Genomic DNA, 20,434 nt, shown 5'->3' on the forward strand with positions numbered 1-20,434 from the left:
CATTGAATTATGAACATTTTGGCATTAGTTGCATGCCAATTGGAAAGAAATTGACTATGGTAAAAAGAAGAAGATTTTGAAGGGAAAAAAAGATGTTGACCTTTTCATGACCTTGACCTTTGACCCAATCGATCCCAAAATTTAATCAAATGGTCCCCGGATAATAACCAATCATCCCACCAAATGTCATGCGATTCAAGAAGATTTTGACCTTTTCATGACCTTGACCTTTGACCCGATCGATACCAAAATCTAATCAAATGGTCCCCGGACAATAACCAATCATCCCACCAAATTTCATGCGATTCGGTTTAATACTTTTGGAGTTATGCAAGTGACACGCATACAAATAAATACATTTTTCATAATCATGAATAGTTTGTTGTCATAATCGTGGCATTGCTTTTTTATTTTAGTGTATTGTATATATTGTGGCCTTGTTTGTTGCTGCTACAAATACATTTCCCCTGGGGATGAATACAGTATCTATCGATCTTACTCATAAATAACATGTTTAACAACATTTGCCTTGATAAATTTGCACTAATTGTTAAATTAAAATGTGCAATCTCAGAAGGCATAAAGACTCCAGGGAAGAAGTACTTCGTAATATGCAATGTAAATTCATCCATAAAGGGGAGAGAAGAGAAATAACTCAGTGTATCCTAAAACGTCCCCTCGCATATATGCAGTATACAGTATGTGTATACACACACACAAACATAAAGAAAAATATTTTCAAATGATTGGAAGAGTTTTAAAATAATCTAGTAGATATCCCCGGTAGACAGAAACAAGAGATTAATCAATCGTGGTCATTATTTATGAAATTGTAGCAGTATCCAATTAATTTGTTCTTCCTTTTTCTGTTCAATGTCTGAGACTTTATTGAGTGTCAATATGGGCTTTTTCCATAGTTACTGACTAACTGAACACATGGGCGGTCAAGAGAATGTTTGAAATGCCCCCAAATAAATATATTTTTAAAAATTAAAAATATAAAGACCCAATGGGACCAAACCGTTTCGAAATAATTTATTCAGTTATACAAATACAAAACACCCTCTTTCTCACTCGGTTATCATAAAATAGGTAGGTCTTTGGCAGGGTTTACCAAAATACTCTCCGTGCCGATGTTGACAATGTTGCGTCACGTTCAAAATTCAGATATTTTTACCTCCAGTATGTGTTAAGACTAATTCCATTGCTACTTAAAAATACAGAGACACTAAATCTCGATTCGGGGAGCTTCTCACTTTTAAACAAGCAGCTCAACGAGGTGGAAAGAGTGATCCAGTTTGATGTGGCATCGCAGACTTAAATAAGCTTCGTGAGAGTCTGTGACCCCACCAGTGGTCCATGACTTCAACAGTGGTCCTTGACCTCCGGCCACTACCTTAAATTCTACACTGAAGACAGAAAAGAAACCGAAAATGCGCCCGACAGAATGAAATTCAAGTCTTATTTATTAAAACTGGATTCTCCCAATCAGAGAAACACAAAGAAAAAACTACATGTAAAGAGGGAAGAAAGTCGGTTGACAAACAATGCATGTGTGAGTGTGAGGGAGGGGTTAAAATACATGTCTTAGCATGTGATTATGTCTTGTGCTTTGGCCTTTAAAAGGAGAAAAAGGAAAAAGCATCACACTGGTAGCGTTTGGCTGGATGTACCCGCGAGAGCAACAGTTTAATTAAAAAAAACTAAAAAAGGGTACACTTTTTGATTTCACCTAAAATTATAAAGAGGCATTTCTATTGTAGCCGATATTTTAACGGAAAGAAACAAACATAAACAGGCTTGCTGAAGTCTCTTGTTTCGTTGTGTGCCCAAGCTAGTAGAGGTCCTCGTTTCTTTTGCTTGTAAAATGACAGCACGCCTCCTGCTATCCTGATGTACTGGCCCAAAGTCTTTTCTGCTGCAACTGCTCATTAAAAATAAGACCAGAGATCGGTAGATGGTGGTGGGTTGGTGGTTCAGTTCAATTCAGGTCTCCCGCTGTCGTCAGGTATCCGGGTCCAGCAGGCCGCCTGGGCTTCTCAGACTGGTCCTCAAGCCAACACAGAGAAGCTGATGGACGTTTTGTCACATGCTGAAGATTGGCGGGGGGCGGGGCCTCAGACAAGCTCAAGAACCTGAGCGGGGAGGAGAGGACAAAGACCCGTTACAGCACTGGAAACAAACAAAGGGTTCATACACATGTTGACCAATGGGTTTCCATGATTTGGTGGTACAGTATATACATTAAATTACACAATAGTTAGATTTAAAGAATACATACATTTGTATAAATGTTTATTCTTTTAATAAAACTGCGTAAATGAACATGTGAAGATAACAAATTTCCATGACTTATCCAAAACTTTTGGGATTTGAATTTTTTTTAAAGGACTATTCCAGGTTTTTCATGACCGTACGAACCCTGTAAAATAACACCAACGAGCGGTCATGGCGTTTACAATTTCAAAAAAGGGGTACATGGCGGAAACTTCACAGATAGTGTGAAGACACAGATGTATACTACATATACTCTAAGTCAGGAGGTGTTCAACAAGGTCCAGTTAGAGGAAATGTCCTCATGCAAAGGTCCAGAACATCTCAGTAATGTCTAACATGAGCTATGATTTAGGTACAGATGTATTGAAGTAGCATATAGCAGCTCTTTCAACCCCTGTATGTAGTCAACAACTGACTGAAAGAAATAACATCTTAACAATTATTATCAGTTTTCAAATTTAACTGGATGAATTATAAATATTCTAACTAATAAATGTTCTTCTCTCATTTCAATTACAATGCTAGATTTAAAAATAGGAAAATAAAACATTAGAAAGGTACTTAATTTAACAGAAACAAATGTAAATTAATTGTCTGCCTTGTTTATTCAGGCATCTAGTCACATAAACCAAAAAAGACACGAGATTATATTATTATTGTTCAGTTTTAAGCCATTGATGCCTGTTTTATGTTTTATTTATTTTTAAATGTCTTGTTTTAAATTAGAAATGTCCTGTCTTAATGTTTATATACATGTTTTTTTTTACCCCTTACTGATATACTGTATGATGAGTTGCCAACTTAATTTTTGTTGTATGTTTTTACAATGACAATAAACATCCTTATCCTTATTAATTGAGCAACGGACCTTCAGGGGAAAATGTCAAACACAATAGTGATGAGTGAGTTTCACGAGCGACTAAAAAAAAAAAACTAACCTTAATCGTTCCCTGACTGTTTGCAGCAATCAGGACATTTGACTCCTGAAAAACAAAAAGCATCATTTATAAAAACCTCATCACAGGACAATATGAACAAAATGAAATGTATTTGTGATGACGCAAGGCGCTCACCCCGTCGGGCATGGCTCTCCAGCAGACAGCGCTCACAAACTCGTTGGTGTCGTCTTCCTTCTTGTCTTTGTCCAGGACGCTCTTCACCGTGTCAAACTTGAATGTCAACAGTGTCTTTGACAGGCCTTTGTAGTACAGGTACAGGGAGTTGTTTTCACTGCCTGTGTACGGACACACACACACACACACACACAAAGAAGAAAACAAGATGATGTTTTTCCTCCACAGGCTCATTTGCAACACAGTCGTCTTTTATTTTGTTATTTATTTTTAGCGATGCTCACCACAGGCAACATAGTCTCCGTTGGATGCCAGGCCCACAAAGTTCTTCTCGTTGATGTGACCCTTGAAAGAGCGCAGGCAGTGAGGTTTGTTGACGTTCCACAGCTTCAGCTGGCTGTCTGTGGAGCTGGAGCAGAAAGGGTAACGCAAGAGAAGATTATCAATTGTCAGTTTGTGAATCCGAGCATCTTTTAGTGCGTGAAATGAGGAAATAAAATGTGTCATCATTCTTTGGTAAAGCAGTTGGTAAAGGGGCGAGATTAGAAGTACGGACGGGTGTCCTGAAGATTCTAATTGATACCGATGCTCGATTACCAATAAATATAATACGTAACTCTGCTCGTCTGTTCAGTTCCTTAAAAAGACGCTCTTGCCGTTTCTTTATTATTATTTTGTGACAAAGAAAAAATAAATGTACACTTTTATTGATCTCTGTGGGGAAATTCCTCTCTAGTTAAGGGACGACCGAAAAGTATGGACATTGCAAAATATTCGCCTCAAGTTGAAATAGTTCCACTGCGCCGAAAAATGTGTCCGACGCCGAGTTGCAACAGCCAATCAGCGTTGAGCTGCTCTGCCGCGGTGAATCTAACTGGCTGCTGCTATTCTAGTAGCGCTGGAAGCGTAAGTCATTCAGACTGTGAGAGCCTACGGGTGATGTTATGTATAAATATATATTATATTAATGTTATGAACCCAAACACGAGGGTGTTGGATGTTCCGACGTTTGTGGGATGGCCACAAAAAGTATAAAGCAGAACTAGTGGTTAGTTCTTCAATGGTGGATGGCGGAAACGATAACTGTTTCCACGGAGTAAATTGGCTGAGATAAGCCCCGCCCCCTCTAAGGCACGAATGACGCGGTTAAACCACAAATAGTCGGGCGAGGAAAGCACTGCCAGTTCTGTTTTTGAATAAAGGATTGAAAGAGTAAAAAAAAAAAATCAGTCTTCAAAAAATGAATCAACAGATTATTAAAATAATCATTAGTATACATACATACATATATATATATATATAGCCTCTATTCTATATATAACATTTCTGCACAGCACTGCTAAACAACAGAAGGGCAAATGGACTCACGCAGAAACTATTTCCTCTCCATTGACGAACTTGGCGTAGGACACGGCCTTTCGGTGGCCTTTGAACACCATGATGGGCTGCTTGGTGTTGCGTAGATCATAGTAGTGGACACAGTGGTCTGCGAGCAGGAAGAGGAAAACAACAATTAAATAAAACAGGATGCATTGTTCCAGTGTCACTCCTATCGAGGCCGGGCAGCCACGGTGGAACAGCGGCTGAATGCGGGGAATGGCCTGCTGGCTTTTCTTCCAATACCAAAGCTTCACAACAACAACGTGGACGTTTTTCTTTTCTTCCCCTCGGGGCTCAGTGAAGACACGGCGCATGGGGGTAAACAAGCCGGGGCAATTTCCCCGCCGGATAACACAAGTGTTTGTGTTTTCCCCACGTTGGCCACTTAAAGGGTCGTTTGTGTACATGGGGAATATTTAAAACTCTCGGGCAGCAAAATTAATTAATCTGGACCACCGGAGTCTGCCAATTCTTTTTATTTACACGTGTCATATCCTGTACTGTAACCGGCTTATACACCATGTATGCTGAAGGCTTTTAAAGCATCTTCTTACAAAATCCATGAGAAGTATGAGAACTATAAATCAGATCAATAAAACAAGTTTTAACATTCCCCCCTCCCACTCTGCAAGCTCATTGCAGCGTTGATAAAACGTGATGACTCGCATATCGGCACTCGTTTTGTTTTGCAAAGCTTGCACGTTATTTGTTTACAAAAGATATGCAGTGTAAAAACTCAGTAAAACTCTATTGCCTAATGTTTGAACTTGTTTTGTCTTAAGTTTTTCACAGGTTGCACTTTATTGTTATTATCTTGAAAAGATACTCGGTGCAAAACAGGTTAATTGCAGCGACAATAAGCTATTTTTTTTGCCAACTGTTGGTTCTTTTTTGCACTGGATTTGTATTCTAATAAAGTGATTGAAAACTTTTATTAGTTATTCTGCTGGAGCAATCTGGTTTAATTGAATGTGATTGCAAAGTAACAGAAAGCACAGATGGAGTCACAAAACGTTGTCATTTCAATACAAAATATTTTTTTTACAATTTTGTTGGGGCGGCACAACAGAAACCGTTTGAGAAGCACCGTCTTTGTGGGTGGAATCGGTGGCGGTCTGTTATGTTTAGTTGGATGCTGACGTTTCAGCGGACATTAAAGGGGTTTCTCTTGTCCGTTGCATAACTCACAGATCACTTTGTTTACGTTCTCTGGCTCTCCTTTCTCGTTTTTTTTTTTAAAGCCACAACATCCCTAAATAGATGCCGTAGCATAACAAGAGCTGGAGTCAGGGCTACACGGAGTAGTTTGGAGTATCGAACCTGAAACAAAGCTTTGAATGTCAAAGTCATTCAACTCGGCCCTCTTACATTTAGAACAGGCGTTGCATGATTGAATATTGTTCCGTTATTATGGACAATTGAGGACCAACACTGTGGTCAACCATTAACATGTTGAACAATAATCTACAGGGTTCATACACATGTTGACCAATGGATTTCCATGACTTTAAACCAAATTTGACATGACCAAAAAAAAAAAAAAAATATCGGTGCATACATGAAAAAGTAAGAAGATTTCATATTTAAACTAACAATGAGAATTCCAAAGCATGCAGTATAACCGTAAATGACACAAATGAATGAGAGAAAATAGTTTGATTAAAAGAATAAATATTTATGTCTTCTCAGTTAAAATGTGCGCTGCGAATCTGAAGAGCGTATGCCAGCTTATATTTTGACCGTCATTCTTTTAAAAGCATATTCATTGTTCAAAACTCAGCGTTAATTCACATATGAACATAACAAATTTCCATGAGTTTTCCAAAAACGTGCGGAATCTTTCCCCCCCCTGGACTTTTCCAGGCCTGGAAAAAAACGTTAACAAATTCTATGACTTTTCCAGGTATGCCATGACCGTACGAACCCTGACACTAGACATGTCACCCGAGCCTAGTTGGCGCCTAGTTTGATGGTGTCCTACATCAACAGTAACAAAGACAAATGGGAACTCACCTGCACAGCCGAAGGCTAGATGATACCTGGAGGTCGGGCTGAACTTCACACAGCAGACGTTGGCCTTGGCCTCGATGCTGGCCACAGAGTTATCCAGATTGGTTGACCACAGTTTCACTGAAACACAGGAAACAGATCAGTGAACATTCCTCTATGAGCTGCAGAGAGAATTCATGACTGTGCCCTGTAGGGCACGGCGTTACTGGTCCTCAGGTACCTTTCGCATCATCAGAACCGGAGGCTAACAGCTTGGGGTCCATGAGGTTGAAGTCGACACTCCAACACCGTTTTTCATGTTCCTTAAAAAAGAGAGCAGAAGGAAACTTTATTTATTTATATACAGGACTGTCTCAGAAAATTAGAATATTGTGATAAAGTTCTTTATTTTCTGTAATGCAATTTAAAAAACAAAAATGTCATACATTCTGGATTCATTACAAATCAACTGAAATATTGCAAGCCTTTTATTCTTTTAATATTGCTGATTATGGCTTACAGCTTAAGAAAACTAAAATATCCTATCTCTAAATATTAGAATATCATGAAAAAGTATACTAGTAGGGTATTAAACAAATCACTTGAATCGTCTAATTAACTCGAAACACCTGGAAACACATTTTCAAATGTTTGATTTTGTTTTGCTGTTATAAATCTTTTTTTTAACTTGGTCTGAGGAAATATTCAAATTTTATGAGATAGGATTTTAGAGTTTTCTTAAGCTGTAAGCCATAATCAGCAATATTAAAAGAATAAAAGGCTTGCAATATTTCAGTTGATTTGTAATGAATCCAGAATGCATGACATTTTTTAATTGCATTACAGAAAATAAAGAACTTTATCACAATATTCTAATTTTCTGAGACAGTCCTGTATATATATATACTGTGTGTGTGTATATATATATATATATATATACACATATACATATACAGGGGTGCACATAACTGATACGCAGGTACGCATGGGCGAAAATAATCAACAATGCGTAACACCACTTGTGTTACTTCGCGCCTTTGCGTACTTGACCGATCTGATGTTGATCGTCTCTAACCAACAGCATGTCATTTCTGTCTCTACGTGTCGCGATAACACTTCACGTCTCTCGCGCCGCAGAGCTCCGATGCCGGTGTGTGCGCACTTGCACCCCCCCCCGTAGGTGGACGTCACAAAAGCTGACGCTACATATGGAGTGAGTACCAAACACCATCTCCCGGTAATCACCTGAGTAACTCACTGGAAAAGTTATGTGCACCCCTGTACATATATATACATATATATATTAGTGCTGTCAATCGATTAAAAAAAATTAACTAATTAATCGCACATTTTGAAATTCATTAATCGCGATTAAGTTATTTGTTCTTCTTTTTAAAGACTAAACTTCACACTGAGCTGTGTTTTCAAAGAGGCTCCTACATATAAAGTGCCAGCGAGGGATTTAATATTGTGGATGATGAATTGTTTCTTCAGTGAAACATCCAGATTAGTAAAAAAAAGAAGTATATTGAGACCCCATTGGTCCTGTCATCTTTAACATTGAACAGCAGCAGAACCAGTGGCCTTAGTAACTGACTGACATTCACATATGTCACGTGACCCTCTGGAGGCTTGGGGGCATTTTCTCCATTTTACAAAAAAATGTTAATTCACCTTTTAAAGGCGTTTTCATATGACACATACCCACGTGTTATACATCAAACATTCCAGAACAATCTCAGCTCTCTATATATTGAGGCACATTGTCCTCGCGCCGTGTTCTCTGTCTTCTCTGACTGACAGGTTGCTAATGAGCCTCACCTGTGTGGTGGGAGGTCCTTTGTGATTTACTGAGTGTTCATTGGTTGTTTTTTTCACAAAATGTTGACAGACAAACGGATTGACAAATCACGTTGAAGGTTTCGTGTGACCAGTTCTTTCCGCGCCGCGTCACCCGACACGTCGCCCGACACGTCGCCCCTCCGTTCCTCTGTGGATCAGAGGGGGAGACGGGAGGAAGGAGGAGCAGGAGGAAACCCGACTGATTCATCCACGAGTTTAAACTGATTTCTGATCCTTATTTTCGCAGAGAAATAATTGTTTTAAAAACGGAAACAGTGTTAAACCGTACTGCCGCGGTTTGACACTCAGGAGTGTAAAAACTTCAAGGCACACCGGAAGTAAACAAAGTTGCGTTAATTGCGGAAAAATATTTTAGTGCGTTAACGCGGCCAAATTAATCGCATAGATTAACGCGTTAACGCTGACAGCCCTAATATATATACATATATACACATATATATATTTCGATTTTTTAAAAGGTGTATCCCCTGTATTCATTCTATGAAGTGACATGTTTGGGCTGTTCATGTATTGCAGTTTTTTCGGCCCATTTTTGCGACACAAAAAAAACCTATGCACCTATGGTGGTGCGCTAATACTGGAGGGGGTGTGCGGGTCTGTTTGTTCTCACTCTCATCCTCACATTGTGTATTTGTGATCAACACACTTAATGCCACATTTCATCTGGAGGGAGCGCTGCACCGGACTCGGTTTAAAAATAGCCAACTTAAAGCAACTGGTCACATGAGAACTTAGGAACTCACGTGGTCTTGTGTGCTCTCATTCATTTAGATGTGAAGTTAACACACCAGTCAAACATTTAGTTGGATTAAAAACTCATGGTGTTCTCCACCACTGTGCTGAAAGAAGGAAGTAATGGAGGAACGTGACATTTTCTTTTTTGAGGTCAGTGTGTGAGCCTCCTGAATAGATCATACCTGGTAGACTTTGGACCTCTGGCCGGTGAACCCATCCCACAGGATGACAGTACCCTCGTAGTCGCTGCTGGCCAGAAGGTTCTTGTGGTAGCTGCTCCAGCTGATACAGCTACAAAAACGAAAAAAGGTCGTGGGTCACTTTAAGGCTCACCGACACAATTTGTTACGTTCTTAAATTCACCGTTTCTTTTAAACCCAGGCCTCGGTTTCTACAATGACTTTAACGAAATACGCCTTTACACATCTGATGGGTCAGTTTTGATCTATGCAGGCCTGCAACTCACAGCCTTGCAAAGCAAAAATAGTGGGGACATTGTTTTCATATTCTGGGCATTAACATCTACTGATTTATTATGCTTTTCGTCCCACCATGTGCCAATAAAAGCTGATGTGATTGTATAAATGAAGAAAACCGTTTACTGTGCATGTGTAGGCTGCTCACCTGATTTTGGAATTGCAGGTCATTTCATTGACGGGGTAGTGGATGTCCACCGCGTCCTGGATCACCGTGCCGTACTCAAACACCTTGATCTTCTTGGTCACGCCGGCGATGGCGAAGTAGTCACAGTCGCGGTCAAACTCGATACTGCAGGACAGGTGAGAATGGAGTCATTGCTAGAGAGAGCGACTGATGAAGGTTATACAGAGAGAGAAAACAGTCAACGGCGACAACCAAAAGACTAAACAAAATGTCAAAAACCACACTGAGCCTCTGAAGATTAGTGTGTACGAGACGATGTCGTGCTTCCTGTACCTGGAGACGATGCTGGAGCCGTTGTAGAGGTCGCTGGCGTACGACAGGGTGGCGAGCGGCCGCACAGAGTTGTAGCGGGTGAACTTAGACAGGCACTCCATGAAGTCATCCAACTGGTTCAAGTTTCTGCCTTCATCTGGACACAGAGAGACACACACACACACACACACACACACACAATCAACACACGGTGCACAAGTAGCAACAGGGACATCGACTGTATGCTGTGTGTGATGGGGGAAAGAGTAGAAGAGCCCCGATCAGCCTTCTGGACGCCGATTACGATCATCGATGTGTCATATCGGGCGATACAGACGAGAAGCTTGCTTTTTGTTTTAGCAGCTGGTGAAGGAGGCTCCAGGTATAATTATTTTCACCAAACCGAAATCAACATCCACCGTAAAGAATTCTGCATGATATCCTTTTTCTTTGTTATTGTTAAAGTGATAATTAATAAAAAATGCACAATTAAAATAATTATGGAAATAAAAATACGTGGCATCGTTAGTTTTAAAACGCTGCTTAGAGCTAAGTTAGGAAGTTAAAACTGGCTTTAATTCCCTCTGGTATTTTTTTCATATTTCACACATCATGGAAGCATTATAATGTCGGTTACCCGAGACTCATCTTACTGGAAAGTTAGTTAGCAGCTGGCTAGCCCAGCAGCTAACTGACAGTTGTTTAGAATAGGCGGACGAGTGTGTGTGTGGCGTGGGGGATGGGGAGGGGGGGGGGCTATACCGAATGCCGAAGCAGCCGTGTCACATTTTGACAGCAATAGATTATCATATAATATCAGAACCACAAGGAAAATGTTGTGCTTTTGCGCCTCGCAGCATTCTTCCTTCGCTGAGAACCAAAGCTTTTCAACAGAAAGAGCACACTCTGACAGCAAGCAGTGGAGGTTGTGGCAAAATCCAGTCTTCATGTCTTTTCTTTAAAAAAAAAAGAATTATCTTCAGCAATAACACAGCCGCGAGGCAGCCGTCAACCCTCTGAAGTTGTGAAAATGTGTGTGCTTCCTTCAACGTGGTCAACAGAAACACATCTGCCTACAGATGTCCTCGGACATGCTGCCGCTGTGCTGGGAGAGAGCGACGCCGCCATTCCCCCGCGGGATGAGTCACCTGTGATGCGCGACATCTTGTTGGAGAAGTAGCACTGCTCCAGATCCTCAAAGTGAGCCGTCAGCCGCTTCCTCCTCGACGCCAGCGTGCTGTTGTACCAGGTTTGTCTCTTGCCCTGGCGAGACAAAGTGTGCAGTCAGGTCAGCGCTGAACTCAGGCTTGACCACTTCACTGCATGTTCAAAACTTAGGAGAACATGTGTACATTCCTTTTTTTGGGAACATTTTCTAATATTCCTTTTGAAGCAAAACCATGGCCTGGATCCATGTTATACAGATATGCAAACAAAACATTAACAAATCCAAAAAGATAATGAAAATAAAGAGACGTAAACGTGAAAGAAAATGGATAATCCAATCCCCGTGTCTCGTACATACCTGGGTTGTTCCACCAAATCCTGGAGGCTGGCTGTAGTCTGCTGGCTCCATAATACTGCTACAGCTACCCAACAAGCAAACAACACACAATCAGTCAGCGGACAGGAGCCACAACACCACCAGTATATGCATGACCAAATGGTTCTACACAGGTGTGGTCCGATTCTGATCTGCTCCTCTACCCAGAACTGCTACTCTACCCAGAACTGATCTGGTCCTTCAATACCCAGAACTGATCTGGTCCTACTCTACCTAGATCTGATCTTATTCTCCGCTCTCTTCCTGCTATCTCCAGATCTGGTCCTATATTACCAAGATCCGGTCCCATGTTTTGATCCTATTTTACCTAAATCTGCTACTATTTGGCCTGGTCCCCTTATAAAAAGGTATAGCAGTGATCATAGCGCAAAAAGGCAAATGTTTAAAAAATGCAAGGTCCTTCTATGTTTCTCTCTGAATGTAGCTGATTGGGAGGACGATGAACTCGTAGTTAGAACTTGTTAAAAACACAGAGGTCGGCTGTACCTGGGTGCTGGTGAGGGGGCCTCGACATTAGGCACCGTACACTCGGCCTCCATCATCGGACAGGACAGCTCGCTCATCTCCTGGAATAACATGTTAAAGTCCTATGTCACAATATTACAGGATGTCATAATCCACCTCCGCCTTTACATTTAGCATTTGGCTGCTTTACCTCAACACGCTTGATGTCCTCTTCAAGGAAGCTGAGCTCTTTCTGCAGTTGCTCCAGTTGCTGTTGACGGAGAGCAAGAAACACACCGATAAACACGGCTTGCCACCCAGCGTTACAGTTATACTACGATTATTAAAAGACGTCGGTACCTCTCTTTTGTTTCTCCGGGCTTCTTTCAGGAATTCCATGAGGATCTGTCTCTGAGCTGCTTGGGATTCCTATTGGAAACACACGAGATGAGTTCACTTTCACCCGAGTACCATTTCCTTTAAGTCACAACACTTCAGAAAATGCTCTCGCTGCTCTTTCCATTCCCCGGTACGGAGTTGGTGTGCAGACGCGGAATGATCAAAACGAGGCCCAGATGATGAGGAGCGAGCGCTGTTCGAATCAGACAGGAAACGGCCCCGAACCCGAGGGGTCACGGGTGTTGGTCACAGGTTTCCCGTGATTCGAATGAGAGCAGGGGGTCAAGTCATATTTTGGACCCATTGCTGACATTTGTACAATTCTTCATCCAGTCGAAAAACAAATATTTGTTTTTAAACCCCAGAGAAGGGGCGGTACAACATCCACCGCGAGATACTTCCACCAGGGCTTGCTTGAAAAATAATTGATTATCGGTACGCGCGATTAATATGAGCGACAATATCGCTCATATTAAATGTGAGCCACATTTTCTGATGTTCGGAAATCTGGAAAAATGTTTTGCAGCAGTAATTAGTCGCAGCACAGTTATTTCCCTGTCGTTTAGAGCAGCGGTCCCCAACCTTTTGAGCCACGGACCGGTTCCGTGTTAGAAATAATTTTCGCAGACCAGCCATATAAATATGACGGAATAAAAATTATACGACCGGCATGAAGTGCAAAAATACAACTCACCATTACGCCGAGTTAGTGGAGCCCTGCGCTTGTTTATCTGCAACGAGCCGCTGATGGGAGACAACGACACCCGACGTGTGTTTGTTATGTCCCATCTGCTCCGTAACGGAGTTCTGGTCGCTATCATTAGAACACCGGCAGAGTTGCTGCGTGACATGTCCCTTTAAGGCCACCGTCATTTGCGATCTCGAACAGATCTTCTTCTGGCTCGATTCACCGGGTGTGTTTGTTTACAAATGGGTCGTCTATTCTTTTGCAGTCAGGTCTTTTGTGGTACAGCTCGAACTCTTTTAAAAGCAAAGACAAGTGATGGAGCTCCAGCTGAAGAACGATGGCTCAGCCTCTTCCTCCCGGTCAACATTTGAAACACGTCTAATATCACCCTGTTCACCCGCCGTGCCCACAGCAGCGACTTCATCGGACAACTTGAAATCAGTCGTTTCCCCTGAAGTGACAGTTCATTGAGCAGGTTGAATATGTTTTAAGACCAATTCTTTGTCGTTGGGGGTTCGGCACGTGAGACTCACCTTCAGCGATAAAGCTGAACTTTAAGACTCCTGAATGCAGCTTTGTTTTGAGGCTTTTCTTCTTCTTCTTCTGTCTTTTTATTGGCCTTTCCCCTCGCCAAAAAGCTCTCCAAAGACGTTTGTTTTGTTTCACGCATTTTCGCTGCCGTGTGGGTTTGTTATAGCGTGTGCCGTTGCTAGCTTTCCCCCCCCGTATTATATGACCTCTTGAGATGTGTCACCTATTTCGTGACCTTGTGAGAGGCTCAGACACAGGTGTTTCCAGTCCTTTTTCAAAAAAAAATATTTTTTAGACTTTGATATATAAAAAAAGGGGTTGGGGACCGCTAGTTCAGAGTATGTGTGGTCAAACAAAAACAAAGCCTCATGTTGGTGCATTGGTTGGTATGGAAGGTCAGAGCGATAAAAAAACATCATAAATACACCAGGAGAAGCTTTTTTAAGACGTTTTAGAAACTGCAGCGATCTCGCCCGAATCCGTTATTTACTATTAATGTGTGTAAGAACAAAGAACTCCAAAAACAAAAGAGCCCTAACCAAATTTAGAACAAAGCTGTCGCCCCCTTGCCTGCCTGCACAACATGTAAATTAGGACAAATATAAACATCAATTGAGCATCCGAGTGCCCTCTCTAGTCTCCACCTCCAGTCAACAGAGACGGAACCACACACAATGGGGACCCCGACACAGAGACACCCTCTAGCAAGCGCATGAATGCTAACCTAGCTCTTCACGGACGCCACAGAAACCGAAAGTTCTTGACCGATTAGATCCTGCAAAGAAGCTCCATTTGCCTGTCATTTGGTTCTCTGATTCCAGCTTCTTAAATGTATAAAAATTCAGTTTTTTTCTCTTCTTGGATAACAGTGGAATGAATATCTTTTAGTCACTGACAAAACGAGACATTTGACGACGACATCATCTTGGGCTTTGGGAAACAACAAATCCATTAAAATCGAGGGGAAAAAAATCGACAAATGAATGACAGCAATGAAAATCATTCTTGTTAGCAGCTCTAGTATAAATTAAACTTGTAAATACTCGGGGTGGGTGGTGATCCTTATTCATCGGCATATGTGGGCAAAAAAGAAGAAGGGTCAAAGCTGCAAAAGCATCGCTGCATTAGCCAACTATTCCCAAACGCACACAATCCTTTCTAATTAATACGCATTGCCACATTTCATTAAAAACAATGTGATGATGCATCTGCAATTTCTCGTCGAGTGTGAGGCTGCACAATTCCACAAAAAGAAGAAGAGATTTTCATTTAAAAAAGGTAACTCCTGCTGCCACATTAAAAAAGGAGCGCGCTGATCATGTGACAAGACAACAGGATATGTTGTGGCTCCTACTTCTCTTCTCCTGTAACTTCACACAGATTGTCAAGAGAAGGGGGGAGGAGAGTGATTTCCCAGGCTATGTTGAGAGCGATGGGCACCTGGTTTTAGAAGAGTAATCTGGGGAACACACTCTCGCGGATGATTCCCGATGACTCGGCACTTTGAACTCTTCAAGCACAGCCTGAAGCATCTCCTCACAGACAGTTAACGTGGTGGGGTTATGTGCCAGTCCCCCATGCCGTCCTGTCTCCCTCGCAACCTCATACACAGGCAGAGCACTCCCTCCATCAACGCTGATGGAAACGGAACTCGTCCTTTGTTTCTGAGGAACTTACGACGCCACCTTTTATGACAGTTTAACAGCTATAAAAGCAGGAACCCATTAAAATGCAACTTAATCCTTCTAGAATTCCACATTTTTCTTTTGTCTTTAATATTATTGGATGTGTTCTCGTTATGATTGACTAGATAACAAAGTTATGGTCCAAAACGTCACCACAGACTGTGATCCAACACCTGTTCTCTTTACGTGCGTTACAATTCACCTGTTTTTTGTGTGCATCTTTAAGAAAAGGTGCATGGAAAAACATGACTGGAAGCGTCGATACTTCCACAAATATTAAAATTAAAACTTGGTGTAGGTGGAAAAGCGAGTCGATAAAAGCGATACCGCCTATGAATGAGTACTTCAAAACATCTTAGCTAACGCTTTGATCGACCATAACCATGTGGTCAAACATAACTCTCTTGTATGGGTAGAAAATGAATGAGCAATATATTACATTAACATGACAACGGCAAAAAAATCAGATGTACTATTGTGGGTATTTATCTTATACTTTCTCGAACGTCTTTCAGTTTCTTTTCCCTCACTAAATAGGTCATTTAAAATTATATATTTAGCTTCAATGACAAAATAAAATGTTTGATGAAAAAATTCATAAATATCCTCTGGTTGTATATCTCCAACTTTAATCCTTGATTTTTCTGAGTACATGTAATTCTCAAGGCTGAACCAGTGTGTGCTGGCCTCTTTGTTTACCTCTCGATGCTTCCACTGGAAACCCCGTGTTCAACAGCACATTGCAATCAATTGTGGGCAATTCCCTCGAGCAAAGCCTTCATTGAATGCTGACTTATGGAAAAGGTTAATAAAGTGCTGAAAACACCTGCTAGAGAGCCCTCAAACGCTCAGGGAGACAGCCCTAAACCGAGACCCAAGGACGCCTCAGAGTGTGGTTGCGATCGACACGTCATTTTTCCGGGCAGCGTGTTTGGGGCGTTTTGGGCAGCGAAAATTTGTATGCGATAATTTCGCAACTCGGGCCAATCAGCTCTTGAGTTACTCCGCGTCATTGTACCGCCGTTGTTGAATCAGAACAAGACGGAGGACAAACTTAACATTGCGGTTTGCAGGCACCCGGAGCTCTTTAATACAACCTCTTATAAGTAATAATAATCATTTATTTTATATAGCGCTTCTCTAGACACTCGAAGTCGCTTTACAATTCAAAGTCCAGAGTCCAGTAGTCATACACACACACACAGTCATCCCGGTGGTGGTAAGCTACATCAGTAGCCACAGCTGCCCTGGGGCAGACTGACGGAAGCGTGGCAGCCAATCAGCGCCTACGGCCCCTCCGACCACCACCAACATTCATTCACATCCATACGACCGGGGTGAGGCTGCGGTGCATGTCTTTATGATGGTACCGGAATCGCAGAGAATAAAACAGGCACAGGTGATGTTATGTATATATATGATATCATGTTATGAACCCAAACACAAGGGCGTTAGATGTTCCACTCTTGTTGCGCTGGAAGCTGAAGGCTTTCAGACGTAACAGTTAACTTAATCGGTGAAAGTGACCGAGCTGTGTGAGCGGCTGATGTTATGAACCCAAACACGAGGGTGTTAGATGTTCCGATGTGTAGGATGTCCACAACAAGTATAAAGCAGAACTAGTGCTTAGTTCTTTCATGGTGGATGAAGGAAATGCTAACGGTTTATATGGAGACAAGCCAGGGAGATAAGACCCGCCCCCTCGCAGAGCTTCGCAACACTTTTGGTGTGAACACGGCAAACTCACACGTTTTGTGTGACCGTAGCATTACTCACCGCCTCCAGCTGCTTCTTCTTCTGGACCAGGAGTTCCAGCATCAGATTGACATTAGCCAGGTCCAGGTTCTCTTGGTCGGGACTCAACACGTCCTGGAACACCTGCCATCTCGACCCATTCTGCGGGCTCAGAGAAATCGATCAGTTCCAAGCAACAGACTATTAAAAAATGTATTCAAAAGAAGAAGAACAGTGAGAGTGAAAATATGTGTGTAGAAAGCAGCTACGGTACGCTTGTGTTGTACTCACGGGATGATCCAATTTCAGCCTCTTCTCCTCCGACCGTTGCTTCTGTTTAAGGATCAATTCATTTACTGAGATGGGGGGGGGGGGGGGGGAGAGTTGGAAATGCTACTTAAGTACATGACACAACATTCACAATAGAGACACGTTGGGTGAGTCGGTTTTAGTTGTGCTATAAACACTCAAGAGTCAGGAATCGATCTACAACGTGCATTTGATCAACTTGCAATTGTGTATGTTTTATGACAGCTAAAAGCAGAAAAAAGGCCACTCCTCTTGACACCCTTCAGCGAGCCTTTAACTCTCTCGAGTCAAAACACCTACCGAGGAAGTTTGGGTAGAGCTGGTCCACGTTATCAACGATGTAGTTGCACTTGGGACATCTGTTGCTGTCCTCCAGACTCTGGCGGATGCACTTGAAACTGCAGGAGGAAGAGACAGCCGAGTACTGCGGGATAATTCTGAAAGAACAGCGCTGCCGCGGGACGTATTCCTGCCCAAGTTAAGCCAAACCTAAGTTGCTTTTGTATGCGTTTTGACTCAACTTTTGATCTTTTTGTTACGGTTTGAAAAATGTAATAAATTCAGGTTTGAGGATGGTACTGCACCAACACAGACAATCTGAAATATTATGAAAATTAATAATTCAAAGGGTAAAAAGGGGCTTTCCTCAATGATGCAAAGACTGGTTTTGATTTGTTGTTTTTTAAGTAGGAAACAATAAACCAAAAGTTACTTTTTATAGTGTAGAATGTTTTCTTTAGGGGTAGGGGTGGACAGTTGGAGGAAGGTAAAGTTTTCTTCCTCCATCCCCACCTGGAAGCATCACCAACACAGGCACTGGTTAGTTTTGATGGCTAGAGTCGAACAGCATCACTTGATGTTACTTCTGATCAGCTCCACGTTGGTCGATCAGCGACATCGTTCTCAAAACGAACTTCATGTCCCCCTTTCCCGTGAAACAAGCGCCCCACTTACCAAAAACTGTGGCCGCACTTAGTCATGTGTGCCTCTTCTATCATTTCGAAGCAAATGGGACTGGAAAGGGACACAGGGAAACACATACACATGTTAAATGCAGGTCAGACATTAGAAACACTTGACATGAAGCTTTCGGTAAAATGCTACTAAAGTCAACTACAGAAAATGCACTTTATAAAAGCGGTCCGGAGATGAACTTACCAAACGAAATCGTTGCTTTTATCCTCGTAGGAATTCAGGAGGCCGTTGTAGAGGGGTGCTTGGTGGAGGGACTTCTTCCTGCTGCCCGAGGACGCGGTGGGTCTGCTCAGGGACGCGAAGCCGCCCCGGGACGACTGCACGGCGGCCAACGACGGCACCGACATCGTCCCCTCGCCGGCACCCGCGAGGCTCCGGGAGGGCACGACGTTTGAAGAGTTGTTGCCGTTACTGCTGACGCCGCCGCCGCCACCGTTTGTGTTCCCGGTGCCTCCCGCGCCACCGCTAACGTTACTCGTGCTGGGCACTGAACTCGCCCCCCCAGCGCTTGGCTGTGGCCGGTTGCCTGACATCGTGCGAGGACGACAAGAAACTCCCCGAAATCCGCTGTGTTGCTTGCCGTTTAAAGCATCCGGACGCCGCTGCTATTTGGCTATTCCAGCAGGTTGGCTAGCTGGCTGGCTCGCTTGCGTGCTAGCATCCTGGGGGAGAAAGCAAGAGTCACCGAACATCCAGCGCATTCAAACTTGTCCGTCGGTGTCCGCCTCGCTTTCGCCACAGACGGCGCCTCGGGGGACCCCTGAAGTACGACCGACGAAAGGCGCGGACATTGAAAGGGGCCAATAAAACAACCATACAACTGCGTTGTCCAGAAGATTAGCAGCCGGCTAGCTACTGTTAGCTCCGGGGAAGAATCTCTTCGAGTTTCCTCGATTGCCCAGGTGCCCAGTGCGTTCCCGGTTCCCCGCTACCGCCCCCTAGCGAGAAGGAGTGCGACTGCACTGTAAAAAGCGGTTTAAGAAATCACGCAGTTGTGGCTTTTATTGTGCCATTTTAGCATATAGGATGGAGGCCTTTTGTATTTAAGATAACACTATTAATAATCAGTTACAGTTTTGGACTAAAACCATGTTCAGTTTCAATTTATTTGGCCACGTGCATGCGAAATGAATTCCACTGCACTGAAGCTCAAATATGTGGAATTATGATCCATGTGGCATTACATAAAAGCAAATTCGGGCTTTCCTATCCATTCTGTTGTATATTGTACTGTTGTAGAGAGCAAGCTCCACCGCTAAAACTGCAGCAGATTCCCATTAACGCACACTTCAGAGGGATAATGCAGAAATATTTCAATATTAGAATTAAATAACCTATAAGTGTCTGAAAATGAAAAGCCCCTGTCAGAATTTTTTTTTTTTATACCAGGAATATCACATCCTATTAAAGCGTGTGTCATATAGCCTTTATAACAGTGTAGTAAACACACAGAAACCCAGTGTCTCTTCATATTTGTCATTATTTAATTACTTCTTTTTTTTACAGATGATATTGCCTTCACATTAAAAACAGGCAGGTAGGCCCCCTCCGCCCCCTCCCCTCCCAAGTGCAATGGGAGCCAAGAAAAGCGCGCGCGTCCATTCATTCAAGCGTCCACCTGCAGCTTTGCAAACACAAGCCGAGGCGCGCTAACGTATTCACGCTCACAGTTCACCCCCCAGCCTGCTACTTGCTTTTCCGCTTTCTCACAAGGGATCCTCCGGCGTATGCGGCACACGCAAATATGGACTTTCCCATGCTGGTGTTTGTGGAAGGAAAAGCGCATGTGTGTCATTTCGGAGCTCAGTGAGGACCACCGTGTGTATAGCGAGATGTCTTTAGCTGCATGCCGCATAGGTCCATCATGCAGAAA

The 20,434-nt window shown here is 42.6% G+C and overlaps 1 protein-coding gene across 2 annotated transcripts; it reads right to left on the reverse strand.

Annotated features, from left to right (window-relative positions):
* Positions 1-1,020: 1,020 nt before the first annotated feature.
* cop1 (COP1 E3 ubiquitin ligase) lies at positions 1,021-19,433 on the reverse strand. 2 transcript variants are annotated; one of them, XM_056421181.1, is made up of 20 exons: positions 18,745-19,433; positions 18,541-18,600; positions 17,887-17,984; positions 17,569-17,633; positions 17,320-17,421; positions 12,601-12,669; positions 12,452-12,511; positions 12,283-12,362; positions 11,758-11,821; positions 11,381-11,495; positions 10,254-10,389; positions 9,942-10,085; positions 9,500-9,608; positions 6,961-7,042; positions 6,744-6,860; positions 4,719-4,836; positions 3,635-3,759; positions 3,351-3,511; positions 3,216-3,260; positions 1,021-2,135 (listed from the first exon to the last, which is right to left on the reverse strand). In XM_056421181.1, exons 1-20 carry the CDS (start codon positions 19,092-19,094, stop codon positions 2,118-2,120), a joined length of 2,118 nt encoding a protein of 705 aa, XP_056277156.1. In that variant the 5' UTR covers positions 19,095-19,433; the 3' UTR covers positions 1,021-2,117. The 2 variants fall into 2 exon arrangements, with proteins under 2 accessions (XP_056277156.1, XP_056277155.1); XM_056421180.1 differs by having other exon boundaries at positions 17,320-17,439.
* Between the last annotated feature and the right edge of the window lie 1,001 nt (positions 19,434-20,434).

This window comes from Pseudoliparis swirei, chromosome 8 (assembly GCF_029220125.1).
Source record: "Pseudoliparis swirei isolate HS2019 ecotype Mariana Trench chromosome 8, NWPU_hadal_v1, whole genome shotgun sequence".
Taxonomy (NCBI): domain Eukaryota; kingdom Metazoa; phylum Chordata; class Actinopteri; order Perciformes; family Liparidae; genus Pseudoliparis; species Pseudoliparis swirei.

Coding starts and splice junctions, on each gene's coding strand:
- cop1 (XM_056421180.1), bottom strand. CDS start 19,094: ATGTCAGGCAACCGGCCACAGCCAAGCGCTGGGGGGGCGAGTTCAGTG. Junction 17,440..17,568: donor GGCTGAAATTGGATCATCCC/GTGAGTACAACA, acceptor CTGAGCCCGCAG/AATGGGTCGAGATGGCAGGT. Junction 3,760..4,718: donor GGAGAGGAAATAGTTTCTGC/GTGAGTCCATTT, acceptor TTTCTGCTCCAG/CTCCACAGACAGCCAGCTGA.